A 24,551-nucleotide genomic window follows, 5' to 3' on the forward strand; every position below is an offset into this window, starting at 1 on the left:
CTTTTCATACTTTCTCATGCATGTTCCATGGTATTGTACCTATGTTTCCTAGTTGTTTTCAACACTCTAAGGTACATTTAAACCTCCCGAACTCATCTATAAACACGTGATCATATACCTTGAATGCATAACTCAATTCAAGGCGAGTTTGAATCAAAGTCAAGTGAAGTTAAGAAGTAAGTCCGAGCAAGTCTTTTAAGTTGTTCAAGAGTCTTTATTGAATGTTTCAACTTCATTTTAAGGCTCAAGTTGCAAGTCAAGCAAAGAGTATAGAGTTTCAAGTTAAGTCAAGAAAATCAAGTTGAGTAGTTTTCTCTAAGTTATTAGGGAACTATGTATTTCCAAAAAAGTTTTAAAGAAATGTTTTTACATTTAAACAAGGTTGGAAACTGAGATTTCAAAAGAGCCTTCGGGCTAGTTTTTTTTTTGAGTAATTATCTCAATCAGCAGGAAGACATATGTTTTAAAACATAAGAGCCAGTACATTTTTTGGAGTAGTATCGAGTCACCGAGTTGGGGGAGCGTTCAAGGGAACCCACAGCCCCCATAGAACCATGTTAGCCACCATGGGTAGAAAAGGATCATACTTTTTAGATGAATCCTTTTCCAGATAGACTAGTGGATCCATTAGGCAGTTCAGGTCTTATACCTTTGGCCAGGTATAGGATGCTCTGGCAGCGTGAGGTCGATCGATGTATCATCACTATAGCTCTTATGTGATGGTTGTCAGTTAGAGAAACTCCCACATCAGTTATTGTATTTTCATACACAAAAGGCATTGTATTTTTATATACATCAGTTCAGTTGTATTCCTATATACATCTCAGGCTTAATTGTATCTTTGTATACACACAGAGTTTATAGCAAGTTTAAAACAGTCTTTCTTTATATCGCACTTGTTTTAAATTGCCTTATATTGAAAGAAGTCAGTCAGGTTGAGTTGAGTTTAAGCCATGTAAGCTTTTCAGTTTCTTCCAGATTTCCTTCTAGCCTATGTTGCTTAGTTTTCCAGCTCGCATACTCGTACATTCCATGTACTGATGCCAGTTGGCCTGCATCTTATTGTGATGCAGACACAGGTACCCAGGATCAGCATCCAGCACGTCGTTGATCCAGCTGAGCACTCCAAAGTCAGTGGTGAGCCTCCTTGCATTCCGGAGGACTCAATTATTTTGTGTTCTTAGTTTTGTTTTATTAGGGTGTTGCGGGGTCTGTCCCAACATCCATCTCCGTATTTTTAGAGGCTTCATAGACAGTCAGTCAGTTAGTATTGAGTCTCTCATCTATGTATATATGTAAATATTCTATTTTGAGACTCGAGTTGCCTTTTTGGACCAGATTTCATCAGTTAAGTTGTTATATGTCTTTGCATGGCATTGAGTTATTCTGTTGAGTTAGGTTTCCGCTGAGTTAAGAAAGTCAGGCCAAGGGTTCACTTGGGGCCAGCAATGGTCTCCGGGTGCCGGTCCCGCCCAGGGTGTAGGCTCAGAGCGTGACAAAATGACTAGCATACACTACTGATTTATCACATCCACATGAAGGTGGAGCTACGATAGCATCAAATTCGTCCCAAAGAAGTCGCAATCGAGTGAAATAAGCAGAAACAGATGAGGTACCTTGTGTGATGGTGCAGATCTCGCGATAAAGCTGATAGCCTCGCGATCCATCTACTTTATTGAACCTTTCTTTCAGATCTGCCCACACAGTTGCAGCATCAGATGCATAGATGATACCATTCATCAACTCCTTCGAAACTGAGTTCAAAATCCATGACAGGACAAATGCATTGCACTTTTCCTATTGTTCTCCCAAAGCAGCAGCATAGTCACTCTTTTTACAGGTTCCGAAAACAAATCCTGTTTTGCTCTTGGCTCGAAGAGTTAGGAGCATTGATCGACTCCATAACGAATAATTCTCCATACTTGTGAGCTGGACTGTCGTCAACATAGATCCTGGAGAGTCAGACTGCATGAGATATAAGGGATGATTGCGATTCTTCTCAACATCGTCGATTGTATCTGTGCTCACCATTTTCCCAGAAATTCAGATTGCGGAAGAAAAAATAGAGTATCACAAAGACGCAGTGAAGTGAGGATCAATCAATGGATGAATCAACTGGTGATTCGAAGCTCTGATACCATGAGAAAATATCTACTCTTCTACCATGAACAACACGTTTGGATGGGAAGAAGAAAAAGGGAAACAAGCTATGAGCATTTCATTATTGTGAGAAGTTAGTTTACATTGCACTGTACATACATATATATAGCTAAGCTACAGTCTAACTAACTACTGTATCAACCTATCACAAATGTACAGCTGTCACAGAGTAACAGAATCACAGTAACAAAATTAGTTATATCTAATTACACTTATCAGCTAACTATTCAGAACTGTTAGCCAACTAATCAGCATGGTTAAGTGACTCATTTCTCAATAGTACCTGCTATGGGAAAGAAAGAAACAACACAATAGAACAGAACAGAAGAGAACAATAGCGGGAGATGGTTGTTAGAGATATAAAGGAGAGCCGTCGGAGAAACCAGACAGTAGCAGCGGTGGTTCTTACGAGTTTGACTGCTTTGTTTACCCTGGTCAGGGTATTTTAGGAATTTCCTTTTGCTTGTGCATTTAAGTCTTTGTACATGGATACATTAATTAATTAGGAATACGATGATAATCAATCTTTCTATACATTTGCATCAGCTTGGAAAGATTGAAATAAATTGTGCTCGACCAATCTTAAATCTGTTTCATAACCAAACTGACTCAATTCTTACTAAGTTTTATTTGTTTGATTTTTTTTTTTGTAAATTAGTCCTACCTTGTAAAACTATTTTCTTCCTTTATTATAATTATACATTATAACATATCAAATAAAAAATATTTTTTAAAAAATACTTATGAGTCAATTCAAATAATATATTAACTCATTTTTTGTATTAACGAAACAAATTTTCATTGGCTAATTTTGCCACGTCTGCTCCTATATATAGTGATGTGACCTAACTCACCGTTGCTATGATCCACTCACAAAACATAGAAAGGTGGTCACCAAATGCTTTCCACTTCAAGCCTTCACTCCATTTACGGTTTGCAGATTTAATAGTAGCAAAATTGACAAGTTTCCTCAGTGGAAGATAAGCCAAAAAGAATGGAAGTACACCAAAAACGTAATGCAACGGATGAGGTCATTATTCTCTTAACTAGAGCCCCAAATATAGAAAAATATTGAGTAAGGAGCATTTCCCTTTAAATGAGTTTTACGCTATATGAATTTAGATTAATCAGACTCCATCGAATGAAAAAATAAAAAAAAAGGAAGAAAGTAGATTTCAATATTTTTTTTTAGAACAAGTAGAATGTAGCAATATGAAGTAGACCTTGTCACTATTCTAGATAAAATAAAAGGAGCTCCACATATCCAAGGTTTATTTTGCAAAAAAGGACATTGAGCTGGCTGGAAACCAAAATTAGGATAAAATTAATTCATCTTCTTAATATTAATATTAAATATTTAAAAATTATATTTGAAAATTAATTAGATGATGATCAATCTTTCTTCTCCTTCTTTTTCAACGGATAGTGACCAGTAAGTCGTAACTGTTTTACGATTATAGTAATTGTGAAACTTTTTTAATTCTCTACCATCAAATTCAAATAGAAAACATATCCTCAAAATATGTGAAATTCACCGATCATAAATGATTGAAAAAGAAGAGGCGTCACGGATTAAATTCATCATTGGCTAATTTTAGTAAATTGGTATCTTTACGTATTGTTACATTTAATTTTAGCCATAGGCAAGTACATTATATAAGTGACTTGTTTTACAGAAGAAACAGCATTAAAATCACCAACAAAATGGGACACCCAATAATAACTAATAAATTCATCGTCACGTTTATTTCAGTGCTCCTTTTCCTCCGTACTGAATCAACTGAACCTCCATTTTCATGTGACTCGTCCAACCCAAATACAAGTTCATTTCCCTTCTGCAACAACTCGTTACCAATTTCACAAAGGGTAAACGACCTAGTTTCGCGTCTCACTGTAGATGAGAAAATATTACAGCTCGTTAATGGAGCGCCTGAAATACCTCGACTCGGTATCTCCGCCTATGAGTGGTGGTCGGAAGGATTACACGGCGTTTCTAGGCATGGAAAAGGCACGTTTTTCAATGGCACCATTAAAGCTGCAACTCAGTTCCCTCAAATCATTCTTACTGCTTCCACCTTTGATGAAAATCTCTGGTATCGCATCGCTCAGGTACGTACTATGGCTCTGTCATTTCTACTTGAAGGACATGGTTTTGTGAAGTAGGAAAATGAGTTGTTGGACATCGAAAATGTTTTGTTCGATAAAAGAAGCGCAAAAAATTACTATTACTAGTTAGTTAAACTTGTTGTTTTCTGTAGGCGATTGGAAAAGAGGCAAGAGCAGTGTACAATGCAGGTCAGCTAAAGGGAATGACATTATGGGCACCAAATATAAACATATTCAGGGATCCAAGGTGGGGGAGAGGTCAAGAGACACCAGGGGAAGACCCTATGGTGGTGGGAAAATATGGAGTGGCCTATGTAAGAGGACTTCAAGGGGATAGTTTTGAAGGTGGGAAGCTTAAAGATGGGCATCTGCAAACCTCTGCTTGCTGTAAGCACTTCATTGCTCAAGATATGGATACTTGGAATAACTTCAGTCGTTACACCTTTGATGCTCATGTAAGTCTTAACTAACTCTGTTACTGCTGCACATTCATTTTAGCGTTATCTTGTTGATAGCTTAAGTTTGTTTACGGAGGAAATTTCCATTTTTGGAATGACAAATATACTTCTTTTGGCTCCCTGTGATATATATGCCACAACCAAGAAGGTTCGCACGTGAGAGGAAACTTTTAGATTAGACAGTTCACACAATTCAATTAAGTTGTTAAATGAGGTTGTATTCACACACTTCAAGAGTAACATTTACAAGATTGTTAGCACTATTTCTGTTCTAATACATGGAGTTATCCAGGTCTTGAAGCAAGATTTGGCAGATTCATATGAACCACCCTTCAAGAATTGCGTGGAACAAGGGAAAGCCAGCAGTGTAATGTGTGCTTACAATCTTGTTAACGGGATCCCAAATTGTGCCAACTTTGATCTTTTAACAACTACTGCCCGTGGAAAATGGGGTCTCCAAGGGTAATTTCCAAAAAATAGAAGAGAATGTTTAATCATGTTTCATTTCATTCGTACATGAAATCTAACTGCATATCTATGAGACTAATTGTTACATGTAATTAAAGGTACATTGTATCAGATTGTGATGCAGTTGCCATTATGTATACTCACCAAGGTTATGCTAAAGAACCTGAAGATGCAGTAGCTGCTACCCTCAGAGCTGGTAACTGATCTATCGACTGTTTCTATTACTTTTCTGCTAAAAGAGCAAACTTTTCTGAAAAACTAATAAGTAGAAAAAAAACAATAGGTTCCTGTTTGTGAAATCGAAGACTGAAAGCCTCTGATCAATTATGTCTTGGCACTTTTTATTCTAAAGTGTGAAGTGTGACACCGTACATGTCGCGACAGAAAAAAGTTGATTACTGTACAACCCATTCTCTAGTGCAGCATGTTTTGTAAAATGCAGGACCATTGCATGCCCATGACTTGGTCCATTCTGTCCTGAAGCTGGATGGTCTGTGCATTATTGCTACTAGCATGCTTTCTGGCCCTTTTTATAAATGCTATGTCATTTTTCCAAAAGTTCTTCTCTTTGGTACTATTGATCTATTTGAGATTTTTCTGGCATAGTATTTACATGCTAAAACATCTGTTATTATTATTTGTGAGTTGAAATTCAATACTTCCTGTTGTCCAATATGAATGTAGGAAAGATGTAGCATGCATGACTTTTCTCGGTAGAGATGAAATTTGTTTCAGATGGATCCTTGATTGAATATAGTCAAATTCTACTTGTAAGAAAAAATGTAACAAAAGAGAACGTTTATTATGCATAATCAGACAATATGTCAAAACAATGTATGACAACTAGAAATTTCTTTCAAATCTAAGAAAACATCATTGATGAAAACTAAATGCGGCTTTGTTCTTGGCAATGAAATTTTAGGCATGGATGTGAATTGTGGTTCCCACTTGAAGAAATACACAAAATCAGCCCTAGAGAAGCAGAAAATACAAGAATCTGATATAGACAGAGCTCTTCATAATCTCTTCTCTGTTAGAATGAGGCTAGGGCTGTTCAACGGTGACCCAAGAAAATTGGAATATGGAGACATTTCTGCAGCAGAGGTTTGTAGTCAAGAGCACCGGGCACTAGCCCTTGAAGCAGCAAGAAATGGCATTGTCCTTCTAAAAAATTCTGACAGGCTCCTTCCACTTTCAAAGATGAAAACAACATCCCTTGCTGTAATAGGTCCCAAAGCAAATGATTCTGAAGTACTTCTAGGTAACTATGAAGGCTATCCTTGCAAGAATGTTACATTACTCCAGGGACTTCAGGGATATGTTGAGAATATAACGTACCATCCAGGCTGCGATTTCATTAACTGTACTTCTGCTGCAATAGATGAAGCGGTTGATATAGCGAAAAAAGCAGACTATGTTGTTCTAGTAATGGGATTAGACCAGACTCTTGAAAGAGAGAAGCTTGATCGGACGGAATTGGGGCTACCTGGTATGCAAGAGAGACTCGTTACAGCGATTGCCGAAGCTGCCTCAAAACCTGTTATACTGGTTTTGATGTGTGGAGGTCCAGTTGATGTAACTTTTGCAAAGGACAACCAAAATATAGGAGGCATTTTATGGGTTGGTTATCCTGGTGAGGGTGGAGCTACTGCATTAGCAGAGATTATTTTCGGTAAACACAATCCAGGTGAAGTTCATTTTAAACAATTCTTGTGGTTACTCTATTATGATGTTTAATTATTATCTATTGTTGGGAGCATCCTAAACATGCAATAATGCATTACTTTGCAGGGGGGAAATTACCGGTCACTTGGTATCCCAAGGAGTTCAACAAAATACCAATGAATGACATGAGGATGCGACCTGTATCATCCTATGGATATCCAGGGCGGACTTATAGATTCTACAATGGGCCAAAAATTTTCGAATTTGGCTATGGTCTCAGCTACACTAATTATTCTTACTCATTCGCCTCTGTCAGCAAACACCAGCTGCATTTCAAGAACCCGAAGGGGAACAAAGTAACTAAACACAGTTCTGTTCTGAACATTGCTGTATCAGACGTTGGACTAGAAGTATGTAACAACGCGATGATAACAGTTAAAGTTGGGGTGAAAAACGGGGGAGAAATGGCTGGTAAGCACCCTGTATTGTTGTTTCTGAGGCACTCTGACACAGTAGATGAGGTTCCAAGAAAGACATTGATAGGATTCAAGAGTGTGAATTTGGAAGCAGGGGCAAATACCCATGTTACATTTGATGTGAAGCCTTGTGAGCACTTCACTAGGGCCAATAGGGATGGTACATTTGTTATTGATGAAGGGAAATATTTCCTTCTTGTGGGAGATGAGGAGTATCCTGTTACTGTGTTTGTATAATCTCCCAGATCTAAGTAAATATCAAGTTAAAATTAATTATGGAAGGTGACTTATCCAGTAATTTAGTGTCATACTCTATGTTCTCGCCAAGGTATTCAATTTTTCTTTTTCCCCTTCTCGTCTTTGATTTACATCACTAACGACACTAACATGCATGTTGCCTGCAATATTCAACTGCTAATAACCGGATCTAACGAGTTAAGCTAAAACGTGTGTCCTTGACCTTATAAGAATTTATCTGTACCATTTTTCCGATAAACAAAAAAGCAGGGATACTTTGCTTCTGCTTCTTCAGAAAATCAATCCAATTAATAAACTAACAATGTGTTTGAATTTCAGTTTTCAGTTTATTACATTGTGTCGTGATTATATTTTTTAGTTCAAAACTTCAGTCTTGAATTTAGTTTTTCAGTTCAAAACCTTGAGGCCATTGTATCCTTAGGCTCAGATTATTATTTTTCAATGCATCCTACTACATTCCTTATCAGTAAGAATCATCACTAAAAAGTCTTATCAGTGTGTCAAAGTCAAGAAGGCGTTAGGGAGAAATTCCCCACAAAAGTTTGCCATTCGTACTTGTACATTAAAAAAAACATGACATGTATTTTGAAAGGCTATAGGACTGAATAATTGCGTTTAATTCGGAAAAAAAAAAGTAAAATGTTTTGAGTCAAATGGTGATTAGGAGAACATATTTGTTGTTTTGCCATCATAAGACATCAAGTGAACGAGTTCAATTAAATTTGAATAAGTCAAAATAAATTGAATTAATAAATAAACACGTTATTCATCCACTCAAAAGCTATTTGGGTAGAAAGAAATTGAACTGAACTAATCTATAGTTCGGATCATCACCCAACTTACTCAATTTTTACTAAGTTTTATTTGTTTGATTTTTTTGTAAAGTAGTACCTTATAAAATTATTTTCTTCCCTTATCATGATTATATATAACATATCAAATTAAAAAAATAAACTCTGAAAAATACTTATGAGTCAATTCAAAAACATATCAATCCAATTTTTCATATGCAAAAAATGCATCTCAGAAAAGGAAATTCAAAGCAATAATAATCCTTACCATGAAATTCATGGAAAGATGTTGAAGATGATCAACTGATGAAGTTAGGATCAAGCCATTTATGTCATGAATATATGTAGTTGAAGAAGGAGAAACAATTTTAAGACTATATACGATAACTATGCCAAACATTGATAATGACAACGACGTTGATGATATAGATATTACAACAATGAAGATGAAAGTGGATAACAAAAGAAATATTAAGATGACGAAGGAGATCAAAAAGAAGAAAAAGAAGATCAAGAAGGAACATAAAATGACTGAATGATAAAAGAAATATTGCAAATAGATCATCATTTTGCATTTTGGAACATTGCAAGATTATATTGGCAACGGTAAAGGAATAAACATGGATAGTTGTCAAAAAAAATAAAAAAATCCAATTTTTCATAAACTAAAGTGAATTTTCATTGGCTAATTTTGTCACACTACTCCTATAGTGATGTGACCTAATTCACCGTTGCTATGATCCACTCACAAAACATAGGAAGGTGGTCACCTAATGTTTTCCACTTCATGCATGCCTTCACTCCATTTACGATTTGTAGCTTTAATAGCAAAAATGACAAGTTTCCTGAGTGACCACTAAAAAGAAGTAACGCACGGTTTTTGAATTCGAGTCTTTGGACATAAAAAAAGTCTTGGGTAAGGAGCACTTCACCTTGAATGGGTCCTATGCACCATGCATTCGAATTAATCAGACTCTAATGTGAATATCAAACATTGTAGGAAAAAAAAAGGAAGGGTAAATATTTAAAAACTACATTTGAAAATTAATTACGACAATAATCAATCTTTCTTCTCCTCTTTTTTTCAACAAATGATGACCAATCAGTCTTAACTGTTTTACGGCTCTATTAATTGTGAAGCTCTCTTAATTCTCCATCGTCAAATTTACGTAACAAACATCAGTCAAAAATATCCTCAATGAAATTCACCGATCATAAATGATTGGAAAAGAATAGGCGTATTTTCTAAGTATAGATTGCATTAAATAGGCATCACGGATCAAATCCATCATTGGCTAATTTAATTTAAGTAAATTGGTATCTTTATTTATTGTTACATTCAATTTTATCCATAGGCAAGTACATTATATATAAGTAACTTGTTCTACAGAAAAACACCAACAAAATGGAACACCCAATAACTAATAAATTCACCGCCACGTTTATCTTCTTCATTTTAGTGCTCCGTACTGAATCAACTGAACCTCCATTTTCATGTGACTCGTCCAACCCAAATACAAGTTCATTTCCCTTCTGCAACGCTGCGTTACCAATCTCACAAAGGGTAAACGACCTCGTTTCGCGTCTCACTGTAGATGAGAAAATCTTACAGCTCGTTAATGGAGCGCCTGAAATACCTCGACTCGGTATCTCCGCTTATGAGTGGTGGTCGGAAGGGTTACACGGCATTTCTAGGCATGGAAAGGGCACGCTTTTTAATGGAACCATTAAGGCGGCAACTCAATTTCCTCAGATCATTCTTACTGCTTCTTCTTTTGATGAAAATCTCTGGTATCGTATCGCTCAGGTACGCCCTGTCATTGTTATCATGTTTGTTAAAAGATAAATTTTACTCTATTATTTTTCAACTTTAGGGCGTATCACCGGAATTCATCATAAATTGGCTTAGTTTTGTATTGGTTGTCAATCTATATCAGCCAGACGTGAATTCATGAATCGTGATCGTGTTTACGCTATAATGTCACATAAAATGTACTCCTTCTGGTCCTTTATAGTTGTCATGTTTGTCTTTCACACCTCTGCCTCTACCGTATTCTTATTTTTTAGTTGATCTTAATTTAATATTTCTGTTTTTTCTTTCACCACATTAATCTCTCTCTATTGGAGTAAGGGTAAGGTGGAACAAACTAATTAAATTCTATCTTGATTTTTTAAAATTCGAAAGTAATTATAGATAACTTAATGATCCTACAATTGAATGACATGTATTAAAATCATATCTACTTGAGTTGGAAATAAAATTATTGGACAGAAGAGAAATGTGTTTTGTTTGATAGAAAAAAGAAAATTAGTACTAGTTTGTTCAACTTGTTGCTTTCTGTAGGCAATTGGAAGAGAGGCAAGAGCAGTGTACAATGCAGGTCAGCTAAAGGGAATAACATTATGGGCACCAAATATAAACATACTCAGGGACCCAAGGTGGGGAAGAGGCCAAGAGACACCAGGGGAAGACCCTATGATGGTGGGAAAATATGGAGTGGCTTATGTAAGAGGACTTCAAGGGGATAGTTTTGAAGGTGGGAAGCTTAAAGATGGGCATCTTCAAACCTCTGCTTGTTGTAAGCACTTCATTGCTCAAGATATGGATAATTGGCATAACTTCAGTCGTTACACCTTCGATGCTCAAGTAAGTCATAACTAACTCTGTTGCTGCAGTACATTGATTTTAGCTTTTAGCGTTATCTTGTTGATAGCTTTCAAATGTTTAAGTTTGTTTACGGAGGAAATTTCCATTTTTGGAATGACAAATACTTCTTTTGGCTCCCTGTGATATATATGCCACATCCAAGAAGGTTTGCATTGTTGAGAGGATGTGTTGCATATCTAGAATAATTTTAATTATGTATCTCCACATATATAAACTGTTAGATATATTAGACGATTGACACAATTCAATTAAGTTATTAAATGAGGTTGTATTCCCACACTTGAAGAGTAACATCTACAAGATTGTCAGCACCATTTCTGTTCTAATAAATGGAGTTGTTCAGGTCTTGAAGCAAGATTTGGCAGATTCATATGAACCACCCTTCAAGAATTGCGTGGAACAAGGGAAAGCCAGCAGTGTAATGTGTGCTTACAATCTTGTTAATGGGATCCCAAATTGTGCCAACTTTGATCTTTTGACAACTACTGCCCGTGGAAAATGGGGTCTCCAAGGGTAATTTTCCAAAAATAGAAGAGAATGTTGAATCATGTTTCATTTCATTCATATGTGAAATCTAACTGCATATATATAAGACTAATAGTTGTGTGTAATTTAAAGGTACATCGTATCAGATTGTGATGCAGTTGAAAAAATGTATACTGAGCAACATTATGCAAAAGAACCTGAAGATGCAGTAGCTGCTACCCTCAAAGCTGGTAATTGATCTATTGTCTGTTTCAATTACTTTGCTGTTAAAAGAGCAAACTTTTCTAAAAAAACTAATTAGTAGAAAAAACATTGTCTTGCTTGTTTGTGAAATCGAAGATTGAATGCCTCACATCAATTATGTCTTGCTTAATTCTAAAGCGTGAGCTGTGACACAACGCATGTCGTAACAGAAAAAAGCTGATTAGTTTATAACCCATTCTCTAGCTTGCGTGTTTTGTAAAATGCAGGACCATTGACATGCCCATGACTTGGTCCATTCTGTCCTGAAGCTGGATGATCTGTGCATTACTATTATTAGCATGCTTTCTGGTCCTTCTAATAAATTCTGTTGATTACTAAAGCACCTGCTATTATGATTTGTGAATTAAAATTCAGTACTTCCTGTTGTCCAATATGAATGTAGGAAGATGAGAAGTAACATGCATTACTTTTCTTGGTAGAGATGAATTTTTTTCCAAATGGATCCTTGATTGAATGTTGTCAAATTCTACTTGTAAGAAAAAATATTATAAAAGAGAACATTTATTATGCATAATGAAACAATATGTCAAAACAATGTATGACAACTAGAAATTACTTTCAAATCTAAGAAAACTTTGTTGATGAAAACTAAATGCGTCTTTGTTCTTGGCAATGTAATGTCAGGCATGGATGTGAATTGTGGTTCCCACTTGAAGAAATACACAAAATCAGCTTTAGAGAAGCAGAAAGTAAAAGAATCTGACATCAACAGAGCTCTTCACAATCTCTTCTCCGTTAGAATGAGGCTAGGGCTGTTCAACGGTGACCCAAGTAAATTGGAATATGGAGACATTTCTGCAGCAGAGGTTTGTAGTCAAGAGCACCGGGCACTAGCCGTCGAAGCAGCAAGAAGTGGCAGTGTCCTTCTAAAAAATTCCAACAGGCTCCTTCCACTTTCAAAGATGAAAGCAACATCCCTTGCTGTAATAGGTCCCAAAGCAAATGATTCTGAAGTACTTCTAGGTAACTATGAAGGCTATTCTTGCAAGAATGTTACATTATTCCAAGGACTTCAGGGATATGTTGCAAACACAATGTACCATCCGGGCTGCGATTTCATCAACTGTACTTCTCCTGCAATAGATGAAGCGGTTAATATAGCAAAAAAAGCAGACTATGTTGTTCTAGTAATGGGATTAGACCAGACTCTTGAAAGAGAGAAGTTTGATAGGACAGAATTGGGGCTACCTGGTATGCAAGAGAAACTCATTACAGCGATCGCCGAAGCTGCCTCAAAACCTGTTATACTGGTTTTGATGTGTGGAGGTCCAGTCGATGTAACTTTTGCAAAGGACAACCAAAAAATAGGAGGCATTTTGTGGGTTGGTTATCCTGGTGAGGGTGGAGCTGCTGCATTAGCACAGATACTTTTCGGTGAACACAATCCAGGTGAAGTTCATTTTTCAACAATCCTTGTGGTTACTCTATTTCCTCAAATGATGTTTAATTGTTATCTATTGCTGGAACACTTGCTAAACATGCAAGACTACATTATTTTGCAGGGGGGAGATCACCAGTCACTTGGTACCCCAAGGAGTTCAACAAAGTACCAATGAATGACATGAGGATGCGACCTGAATCATCTAGTGGATATCCAGGGCGAACTTACAGATTCTACAATGGGCCAAAAGTTTTCGAATTTGGCTATGGTCTCAGCTACACTAATTACTCTTACACATTTGCCTCTGTCAGCAAAAACCAACTGCTTTTCAAGAACCCAAAGATCAACAAGGCAACTGAAAACGGTTCTGTTCTGAACATTGCTGTATCAGACGTTGGACCAGAAGTATGTAACAACGCGATGATAACAATTAAAGTTGCGGTGAAAAACCAAGGAGAAATGGCTGGTAAGCACCCTGTGTTGTTGTTTCTGAAGCACTCTAACACAGTGGATGAGGTTCCAAGAAAGACATTGATAGGATTCAAGAGTGTGAATTTGGAAGCAGGGGCAAATACCCATGTTACATTTGATGTGAAGCCTTGTGAACACTTCACTAGGGCTAATCGAGATGGTACTTTAGTTATTGATGAAGGGAAACATTTCCTTCTTGTGGGAGATCAGGAGTATCCTATTCCTGTATCTCTATGATCTCCCAGATCTAAGGTTTTTAGTTAGTATTAAGATAATAGCAAGTAAAAATTAATTATGGAAGGTGACTTATATATGCCAAATCTGCCAATATTTGCAGAAAGAAATTAGTTCTACTCTAGGTTTATGACAAAATATAGTTTAAATGTGACAAGTGAATTGATGAATAGTAATTGTTTTAATTAGTACTATCAATAAATATCATGTCTTAAGTATCATCCTTTATAAAAAATTCTACTTTAATTTTGAATAGTTTAAACTTTAAAGGATGATTAGTCCCTATCCTTTCTACTGATGAATATGACTAGTCCCACAATTAATTATGTTAGAATGCTCATGGATTGTCATTGTCCAACTCACTCGTGTAGCTTACCTCCACCAACTGCATAAAAATTATTCTTTAAACTTACGCTATATATTTTACTAAGTTTTAGGTTGCTGATTGTACATTTGATATTTGCATTTTGTAACACTATTTAAGGGTAAAACGCTCTCTAACAAGATCATTTTAAGTTTTAATAATATTTTTATTTTGTGTTGTTGGTTAAAAGAGTATGAGATCAAAATGATTACTTTTTACATTTATTAAGGATTATTCCTGTTAAAGGGTATATATCAATGACCAAAACAATCCAACGACCATATATTAAGGATCATTTTGGTAATCTTCTCTAAAACGTGACAACCAAAACTTTTCTACCCAAGAACGCATAAAATAATTAGTATGATCTTAATAAATATGGCCACAAAAAGTGTTTAAAGTTAGAAATTCTTGATACTTTAATAGTGAATTAACTGAACCTTCAAATATTGTGATAAAAGTTATTGGGAATAGAGCACGATATGTCCATTCACTTTGCAATTTAGAACGATATATCTATATTACAAAAATAGCTTACATATACTTTTATAAATTGTTCAAATATATCCTTACTGTTACACTCTTATATGCCAATAAATTTCTTAAAACATGAGTATTTACTATTACCTCGAATGATAATCTATATTACTTTAAAACATGACTCCGTATCAATGTTGATTGAACTTTTTATCTTTCGTTAAAAGACCATATAATAGATAAAATTATTATTTACAATTTATCCTAAAATATTATTTTGTTACATTTAGTAAAATAAAATTTGATACGACGAAAAAGGAAGAAGAAGAAGAAGTTGTTGTTTTTCTGGTTGAAGGTTAATTGTCAATACAATTGGAGTAGGTAAAACAACACGGGAAAAAGGGATAAAGATAGGAGAATAAGTATAAAATTGGCGTAGATTAAAATAACAAGAAAAAAAAAAGATTTAATATTTAATATGAGAATAAGTAGGAAACTTATTAGCAGTACTAAACTAGAACTTCCTTTAGTTCATGTTAATTAAATTGTTGAGAATTTTTTTAAGTTTTAGAGAAGTGTTGAAACTTTTTTCATATTTATCCTTCTTTTAATAAGGTTCTTAACTACTTTACATTTTTTTAAAGAATAGTTTAAAAATACTCAAAGGAATAATAACAAAAATAATCTTTAATTTATGTTCTTAAATATTTTTCTTTAGGGTTGTTCGTTGAATTTAGTTTATTTGGAATCCATGTTATTCTAATATAATAAATAATTTATGAAAAGAAAATTAAAAATCCTTCATATTTAGATAACTCCGTTTAGTAGAAAATTATAGTCTAATTATTTAGAAATTCAAGCCACACTATACTCACTAAAACATAAACAAATGTAGTATTCACCTAAGTTATTAGGGCTCGTTTGGTTACCAGATTATTTTATCCTTCTTTTTTTCTTTCTTCCATACATGCATTTATAATGAATGAGAAGTTGGTACTATGACTAACCAAACCTAAATACTAAGTACAAACTAACAAAGCAAAAAGTATTAAGACTAAAGATTCTTCCTACTCTCATTTTACAATAAATGATGTTTTATCTTGGACACATTTCTTACAAATATTACTCACTTATATAAAGTAAAAAGTATTTTTCTTAATTTTTCCTTAATAAGATATTAAATAATTTCTTGAAAATTTTATTTATTTAAATAAAAGTAAAATTAAAAGAGAAAAATTCAATATAATGAGATGGACCAAATGATCCCTCCATGTAACTCATTTGATCAAAACTTCAAAAACACATAATAATTTATATTTAGCTAATCATTTTTAAAAAAAATTATTAATATTGAACACCAACTTATGCTTAACCAAGTTTTTGAAAGTACTTTTAGAAATAAACTACTTCGTTTGCTTCTGAATAGTAATGGCTTATGCAATTACTTTCAAAGTACTTTTACTCTTTAATTTTTAAGTCACCTAAGATAAAGATTTATGTTAAGTTTAGATATACACATAATTTTTTTTAATTTAAACATCTAATTTAAGTATATCAATCAAATATTCTAATTGGGAAAGTTACTAATGAATACTGACCACTCATAACTCTGACTTGATATAAAATGGGTCGAAAATTAAAGTACTACAAAGAAATAACTTACATATATGTGTACTATATGAGATTTAATGACTTGTCAAAAATATTTTTTTATTTATAATAATTTTTATTCAAGCTATAAATACATGAATTTTACTTGATTTGCAGGGATATAAAAGTTCACGCTCAAAATTAATATAAAATAAAATAATTATTTTCTATACTCGAATTAATTTGCACCAAAAATCATCCTCATTAGATAATAACACTCATTTCAAAATGCTTTAGGCTTTAAAACTAAATGGATAAATTAAATATTGTATATCCAAAACTAGTAGATTTTATCTTACAAGATATAAAAAGTAAATAACTAATATGACATGGCATGCCAATCTAGATTTCTTTTTTTTTTTAAATAAAAGAGATTATTTTCTTTCTAGGACATAAATTTATAGTCCAATGATTTTATAAGAAAAAAAAAGCTAAAATTAACTCTAACGAAATCATTTCAATGGTTGGACAATCAAAAGTAACTTTAGTGAAATATTCTTTTACAACCAGAAAAACAAAAAGTATAGTTTCTATTTAGTTTGTTTCAAAAAGAATAATTTATTTCTTTTTTTAACAACACTTACACTTTAATTTTTCATGCAATTTTTTTAAAACCATAAAATTAAAGAATATTTTAATATATTTGATATAACTTTAATTTAGAATCATAAAATTAAAAAAATTTCTTTCTTTCCTTAAATTTCGTTCTAAATTAAACTAGATCATTCTTTTGAAACAATAGAGGAAAAGATTAGTTTCTTTTTTCCCTTATAAATAAGTTCACCTCTCTTTGTACCACTCCCAACTCCAACTTCTGTTTTCCCCCATTTTTCACTTCACAATGAAACTTCACATCTCAACTCTCATTACTACTATTCTCTTATGTCTATCATTCGTTTCGATTGTTGAATCAACTCAGCCACCCTTCTCTTGTGATTCGTCGAATCCACAAACCAAATCGTTAAAATTTTGCCAAACAGGACTTCCAATTAGTGTACGTGTACAAGACCTTGTTTCTCGACTCACACTCGATGAAAAAATATCTCAACTAGTTAACTCAGCCCCTGCTATACCCAGACTCGGTATTCCGGCGTATGAGTGGTGGTCGGAGTCGTTACACGGCGTTGGTTCTGCCGGAAAAGGTATTTTCTTCAATGGGAGTATTGCCGGAGCCACCAGTTTTCCCCAAGTTATCCTCACTGCTGCTACTTTTGATGAAAATCTATGGTACCGCATTGGTCAGGTTAGTAACCAATTTAAAAATCTGTTTGTTTAATTTTTTACTTTTATGCATTTTGAATTCTTAGAGCCGCGATTTATTGAGTTCTGTCAAATTCGTAAATAAAATTATAGTTCAGTTGATTGATTATTTGAACTTTGATCTTGTTAGTGAGGATTCGATTTTTTTACCTCCATTTCCCACCTTAAAAGAAACAATAATAAGGGCAAAATTGATTTTGAAGGCACTAATAGTATTTTATTAATTTTAAGCAAAAAATAAAATAAATATACCTTATTAATTTTGTGATTTAGAGCAAATACACCTTATCTTTAACAGTGACACATATACATTATTTTTTTAATATAAACTATCTTTGCTTTAAATTGTAAAGTTGAGCGGAATAAATTTACCCATATATTCTTATTTTTATGATAATTTAATTTTACATATAAGATATCTAAAAATATTATTATTTCCTATTCAATTTATGAATGATCAAAGAGATTAGTAACTTGAAATATAAAGTACACATTAGGTATGTAGGTTAATATAGTACTACATTTTGATTGTGTGTCGGCGGATCTATGGGAATTTATAGTGTCTCAAAATTCAATTATTGTTACTCCACTTTTTAATAAAAAAATATTTTTCAGTATTAATGATTCATTTAAAATTCAAGTAAAACAAAGTTGAAAGAAATAATCATCCATTATACGAAATCTTTACACCATCAGATTAAGTTTACTTATCATAATAGACGCTTGATATAATGACCTAGAAAATAAAAAATAACATGTTGTAGTGTAAAAATGTGAATTTTAATTTGTGACAATTTGAATTAGGTGATTGGAGTAGAGGCAAGGGGAGTATACAATGCAGGTCAAGCAATAGGTATGACATTTTGGGCACCAAATATAAATATATTTAGGGACCCAAGATGGGGAAGAGGTCAAGAGACACCAGGGGAGGACCCAATAATGACTGGCAAATATGCAATTAGGTATGTGAGAGGAGTACAAGGTGACAGCTTTAATGGTGGACAACTTAAAAAAGGTCACCTTCAAGCTTCTGCTTGCTGCAAACATTTCACTGCTTATGATTTGGATCAATGGAAAAACTTGGATCGATTTAGCTTCAATGCCATTGTAAGTTATCTTTCTTTTTTCTTGATATAATCGTGATGTTTGAATCAGTTTGTAACTAAGTTATTCCTATTGCACACATATTAAGTATTGCATTTTTTATAGTCTTTTTTGTTATATGGCCAATGAGTAATCAGTATTCAACCATTCTTCACTACTTTCGAAGTTTAGAAGACTTTATTGTCTTGATATGTTATGTACTTTTCCTATCATGGAAACAGTGGTCACGGGATTTAATTTTCTGAATTATTATTAGGGCAACAAGCTTATCTGTCAGATCTTTTTTCAAAAGAAAAATATTTTTTAATGCTTAAAATTTGGAGGGAATAATTCTTAAAATTTTAGTATGGAAAAAAGAATGCTGTTTACTAATACTATATTTTGATATTGTCGGCGGGATGCAAAAAAAAATAATTGAAAATATAATTTGTCTTGCCAACATTTTGATGGACCAATTTCAAAAAACTGGGCTTGGATTAATTATATATCTGGCCCCTTTAATATTTGGTTTTTTCTTCTTTAAAATTAGCATAATTCATCTCTAGTCGAATAAATATATATATTTATTGATTATCATGTTGATGAATGACCATAGAAAGGTAAAAGTCTCAAGGTCAAATTGTTCATTTTCTATTTATTATTGCACAATAAGTGGAGTGGATTAGGGACGTCGTTTCAGTCTATTAGAAATAATTTTTCTTTTGATAGGAAAAAATAAAATTTACATAGATTTCACTATAATTATACTGAATATATAATTATTGATAAAGAGTTGTATTTGGACCAGACAAAAGAGTGGGCGTGCCCATGTCCACTATTGGAAAAAAAAAGATAAAACAAGTCTTTGTCTTCTTTTTAGGATTCACACTTTTTCTCAATAGATTTCTCTTAAGTTTGAGAAAATTGGAGTATTTAATCTTCAACTTTTAGTGGAAAAAATGAAGAATGAGAATGATATTTTTTTACAATGTACTTTTATTCTTTTTGTCACATTACTTCAAAATTTAAGGAATCTACAAAAAAAATAAAATTATGGAAGTAATTTTGTACTATAAAGTTTAGTATATTTCAGTTTCACTCTTTTTTCTTTTGCAATCATGACCTCTGATTTTTCTTATAATTACTTAGGTTACCCCTCAAGATATGGCAGATACATTTCAGCCCCCTTTCCAAGATTGTATACAGAAAGCACAAGCCAGTGGAATTATGTGCTCTTACAATAGTGTTAATGGAATCCCAAGTTGTGCTAATTATAATCTTTTGACTAAAACAGCTCGTCAACAATGGGGTTTTCATGGGTAATTCTACTATATTGCACTAAAACTCTTATAATTAACTGACCTTTTAACTTATATACACTAGCCGTCTTTTAATATATAGAAGTTAAACTCGTTTAAATATGATAGGTACATTACATCCGATTGTGATGCAGTTCAAGTCATGCATGATAATCACAGGTATGGAAATACACCAGAAGATTCAACAGCATTTGCACTTAAAGCTGGTATGATTGTACCCTCAAACCTTCTTTTTTTACTTTTTTATTTATTGATATGACTAATAAATTAAGCTATGATAATAATCAATATCACCAAAAAAAAAAGTTAACTGGAAACAATCCACGTGCTCTATGGGCTGGATTGGGCCTACAACAATCTCAACCCAATCTTTTGAATTTATTTGGGCCCAGGCCCCATGGTATTGGTTTTGAGGGCTGAAAGGGAGCAAATAAAGTCCAAAATGAAAGCAGTAGGGGACTTCTATAATTTAAAACAAAATTAAAATATTTTCTGTGTCTCTATTTGTTTGTCTTGTTTTCCTTTTTAGTCCATTTCAAAAGAAATGTTTTCTTTTCTTGTTTGGCAACTTTTTAAATTCTAACTTTTCTACGTGACATGTTTATGACCACAAGATTAAAGGATATGTTGGTAAATTAGACTACAAGTTTAAAAGTCTACTTTGTTTTTGCAATATAAACTAACCTTGTAAGTGGTGGAGCCACATATACGTGAGGGGTGTCAATTCACATCTCTTTGTCAGAAAATTACATTGTGTAGCTAGGTAAAAATATTTTTATGTATATGTATTACATATTGACACACATTGGCTTGTGTGCGATTTTACTTCTATATATTTTGACGCCTCTTAGTCAAAATTCTGACTCTGCCACTATAACTATGTTGTTTCAAAATGTGATGGGAATTGAAATTTCACAGGCATGGATATAGACTGTGGGGATTACTTGAAGAAATACACAAAATCAGCAGTAATGAAGAAAAAAGTATCACAAGTTCATATAGACAGGGCTCTTCACAATCTTTTCTCCATAAGAATGAGGTTAGGATTATTCAATGGGGATCCCAGAAAACAGCTCTATGGAAACATTAGTCCTAGCCTGGTTTGTGCTCCACAACACCAAGAACTAGCCCTTGAAGCTGCAAGAAATGGCATTGTCTTGCTCAAGAATACCGGCAAGTTGCTTCCTCTTTCCAAGGCGAAAACCAACTCCCTTGCTGTCATTGGACATAATGCCAACAATGCTTATATTCTTCGTGGGAACTATGATGGTCCTCCTTGCAAATATATCGAAATTCTCAAGGCGTTGGTTGGTTATGCGAAGTCAGTGCAGTACCAACAGGGTTGCAATGCGGCTAACTGCACGTCTGCTGACATTAATCAAGCTGTCAACATTGCAACAAATGCAGATTATGTTGTTTTAGTCATGGGGTTGGATCAAACTCAAGAGAGGGAACAGTTTGATCGCGATGACTTAGTGCTCCCGGGGCAGCAAGAAAATCTCATTAATAGTGTTGCTAAAGCTGCAAAGAAGCCTGTTATATTGGTGATCCTTTCAGGAGGTCCAGTCGATATTTCTTTCGCAAAATATAACCCCAAAATAGGAAGCATATTGTGGGCTGGCTATCCTGGTGAAGCTGGAGGAATTGCTTTAGCTGAAATCATATTTGGTGAACATAATCCTGGTAAGACTAGATCACTTCTTTACTACTTTTTCCCCTTCCTCAAACATGCTTGATTTTGATAACGACAACGTTTTTCTTAATGTCAGGGGGTAAATTACCTGTTACATGGTATCCTCAAGCCTTTGTCAAAATACCAATGACAGACATGAGGATGAGACCTGATCCAAAAACAGGTTACCCTGGTAGAACATATCGATTCTACAAAGGTCCCAAAGTTTACGAGTTTGGATATGGTCTTAGCTACACAACTTATTCCTATGGATTCCACTCTGCCACTCCAAACACAGTCCAGTTAAATCAGTTATCATCTGTAAAGACAGTTGAAAATTCAGACTCAATCCGTTACACGTCTGTGGATGAAATAGGAAGTGACAACTGTGAGAAGGCGAAATTCTCAGCTCATGTTAGTGTGGAAAACTCAGGGGAAATGGATGGTAAGCATCCAGTACTACTTTTTGTGAAACAGGACAAAGCGCGAAATGGAAGACCTATCAAACAGTTAGTTGGATTCCAAAGTGTAAGCTTGAAGGCAGGGGAAGATTCACAACTTGTGTTTGAGATCAGTCCTTGTGAACATCTTAGCAGTGCTAATGAAGATGGATTAATGATGATAGAAGAAGGATCGCGTTACCTTGTCGTTGGAGATGCAGAGCATCCTATTAACATCATGATGTGAAACCAAAAAAAATTGGTTGTTACTATTTTGAATTTCAAGAATCCTCTCTAAATACCTATAGGAGTGGCAATGTTGCAGCAGCAACAGCTGAAGTATAGATATCAAGATGAATTTGAGCTATTATCTCTTTGTCTTGCTAGATATCTATTTTATCTTCTCCTCTTCTTTTTTTTCAAGAACTCGAAAAGTTTTATAAGAAATTCAAGTACCAACCACAAGGATTACCTGATTTAAGTTTTGCCACAAAAAGGAAGGGAAAATGATCAATACATCATTACATTGTACTTGACTGGCATTACTGCTAACAATAAGTTGTTAAGGATGGGTATAGTAGTTCCATTCCGAAATATATAAAGTCTTATAGGGCCTAACAAGATGAGTTTCAATCTTGTCGGCGTTAACTGCTTCAAAACAAACAAAGGTGGAACTATCTAGTGCACAAAACGAAACACTCAATATGAACAAAAAATGTTTCTAAATAATATAAGTTGCTTAAAGAAATATGAGCAAAAATTAGCAGCACTAATGGAATTATGTAAACTTTTATCAACACTTAGCGTATATCATTATGAATTATAAAACAATGTGAGAGGACTCAACCAAAATAAACTGCATATATCCCTACTAACATAGAAGGGAAGTCTTGAATATGTCACGGGTTCAAGTCGTGGAATCAGTCATTAATATTTGCTATCTTGTCCACATCACACCTGTTCGAGTACAGCCAATCTCCCAAACAGACCTTTTTATATTTGTACTAAGCTAGGTTGTTACAGAATCCATAATTAGCTACAAATAAAAAAGTGATTATGCCTTAATATATGACATTGTACAAATAACGTACAAGCCTTAAGGGGAAAAAAATGATATTGAATAGGAAATATTTTTCGATCAATTTACTTGATGGAATTTTGTATATTTTATATATAGAAAGAGGCTATATCTAATTAATTAGCCATCCAAAGGAACTAGTGTAAAATTCTTATAAGTGGAAAAACAAGCACCAAACTTTTCCATTTATTTCATTTTATTACCACTAATATATTTTGTAGCTCTTCATGAGTAGGACCAAAACTAAATGGTCCATTTAAGATTCATCTAACTATATATATATATATATATATATATCTTCCCAAATCATAAATATGTATCCAAATATTCAATTGTGAACTCAATAGTTATCATATATTAATTTAAATATATTTTGAAAAATTCATAAATTTTAAATTTTGGATAGTCTTTGAAAGTATAATTGCAGACATCTATTTCTAATTAGTAAATTGCAAGAAAATGAAAAAGTCAAATGCTTTTTTCTCTAGGATTCATCGTTGACTTTGATTCTTTTAATTAAAAGCTAATCGTTAAGGAGAAGATTCTCAAGAATTTCAACCACTATAATTTTTAATTGATTATTTGATTATAATGTATTAAATTAATACCCATGCGTCGATCTATGACTACCAAAGATAAATTTTTTTAAAATGCAGCAAGAATTGAGTCATGCTATTTGCAAAAATAAGTAATAGAAGAATCTTTTGGTTCTCGACAATTATTCTTCCTACTAATTACTATACTATTTATTTTTAGGGTAAGGTTCAAGAAATAGTTGAAACTCTAACAGCCACGAAATGATCATTTTAGGATATTCATTTTGTTGACGGATGCTTTTATTACCCTGGTAATAATTTTATATATAAAAACGATCTATACAACTTAGGTAACTACGTATTTTAAAGCTCAAAAATATAGTTAAAATTCAAACATAGAAATTCTGATTGTTTTTAGCTAAAAGTTGTTGTAGGTTATTTTGCTGCTTATAGATACATACTACATCGATTTTCGATCAAGCTGATAGTGTAAAAGTTATTTATATTGTTGGTTAGTGTTTTTTTTTAAAAAAAATAAATAAATATTGTTGGTTAGTATATAAAAGTTAAACTTGTTATTTATTTAAATTCTTGATATTAAGATCATCTCTAGATACATTTGGCTTGATACAATATATATATATATATATATATACCCCCTATAGAAACTTCCCTTATTATCCACCAACTGTATCCAGCTACATATAATATTAGGGAATTCAATGTCAATTGTATATTAAACAAATTTGGAAGTGGAATCTGGTTGTTTATGGGATTTTCAACAGT

At 33.5% G+C, this 24,551-nt stretch overlaps 3 protein-coding genes across 3 annotated transcripts; all 3 read left to right on the top strand.

Annotated features, from left to right (window-relative positions):
- The first annotated feature begins 3,864 nt into the window (after positions 1-3,864).
- LOC102598405 (probable beta-D-xylosidase 7) lies at positions 3,865-7,730 on the top strand. Its single transcript, XM_006354012.2, has 6 exons — positions 3,865-4,269; positions 4,419-4,721; positions 5,017-5,186; positions 5,291-5,388; positions 6,115-6,879; positions 6,984-7,730. The coding sequence occupies exons 1-6, from the start codon at positions 3,865-3,867 to the stop codon at positions 7,568-7,570; spliced, it is 2,328 nt and encodes a 775-aa protein (XP_006354074.1). The 3' UTR covers positions 7,571-7,730.
- A 1,983-nt stretch (positions 7,731-9,713) lies between these two features.
- Positions 9,714-14,088, top strand: LOC102604870 (probable beta-D-xylosidase 7). Its single transcript, XM_006353946.2, has 6 exons — positions 9,714-10,189; positions 10,727-11,029; positions 11,394-11,563; positions 11,669-11,766; positions 12,425-13,189; positions 13,303-14,088. Exons 1-6 carry the CDS (start codon positions 9,788-9,790, stop codon positions 13,887-13,889), a joined length of 2,325 nt encoding a protein of 774 aa, XP_006354008.1. The 5' UTR covers positions 9,714-9,787; the 3' UTR covers positions 13,890-14,088.
- A 3,083-nt stretch (positions 14,089-17,171) lies between these two features.
- On the top strand, positions 17,172-22,627 carry LOC102605205 (probable beta-D-xylosidase 7). Its single transcript, XM_006353947.2, has 6 exons — positions 17,172-17,620; positions 18,442-18,744; positions 19,870-20,039; positions 20,148-20,245; positions 20,958-21,722; positions 21,809-22,627. The coding sequence occupies exons 1-6, from the start codon at positions 17,219-17,221 to the stop codon at positions 22,396-22,398; spliced, it is 2,328 nt and encodes a 775-aa protein (XP_006354009.1). The 5' UTR covers positions 17,172-17,218; the 3' UTR covers positions 22,399-22,627.
- Positions 22,628-24,551: the final 1,924 nt, after the last annotated feature.

The sequence above is a fragment of the Solanum tuberosum genome, unplaced genomic scaffold (genome assembly GCF_000226075.1).
Source record: "Solanum tuberosum cultivar DM 1-3 516 R44 unplaced genomic scaffold, SolTub_3.0 scf00164, whole genome shotgun sequence".
NCBI classification, from domain to species: domain Eukaryota; kingdom Viridiplantae; phylum Streptophyta; class Magnoliopsida; order Solanales; family Solanaceae; genus Solanum; species Solanum tuberosum.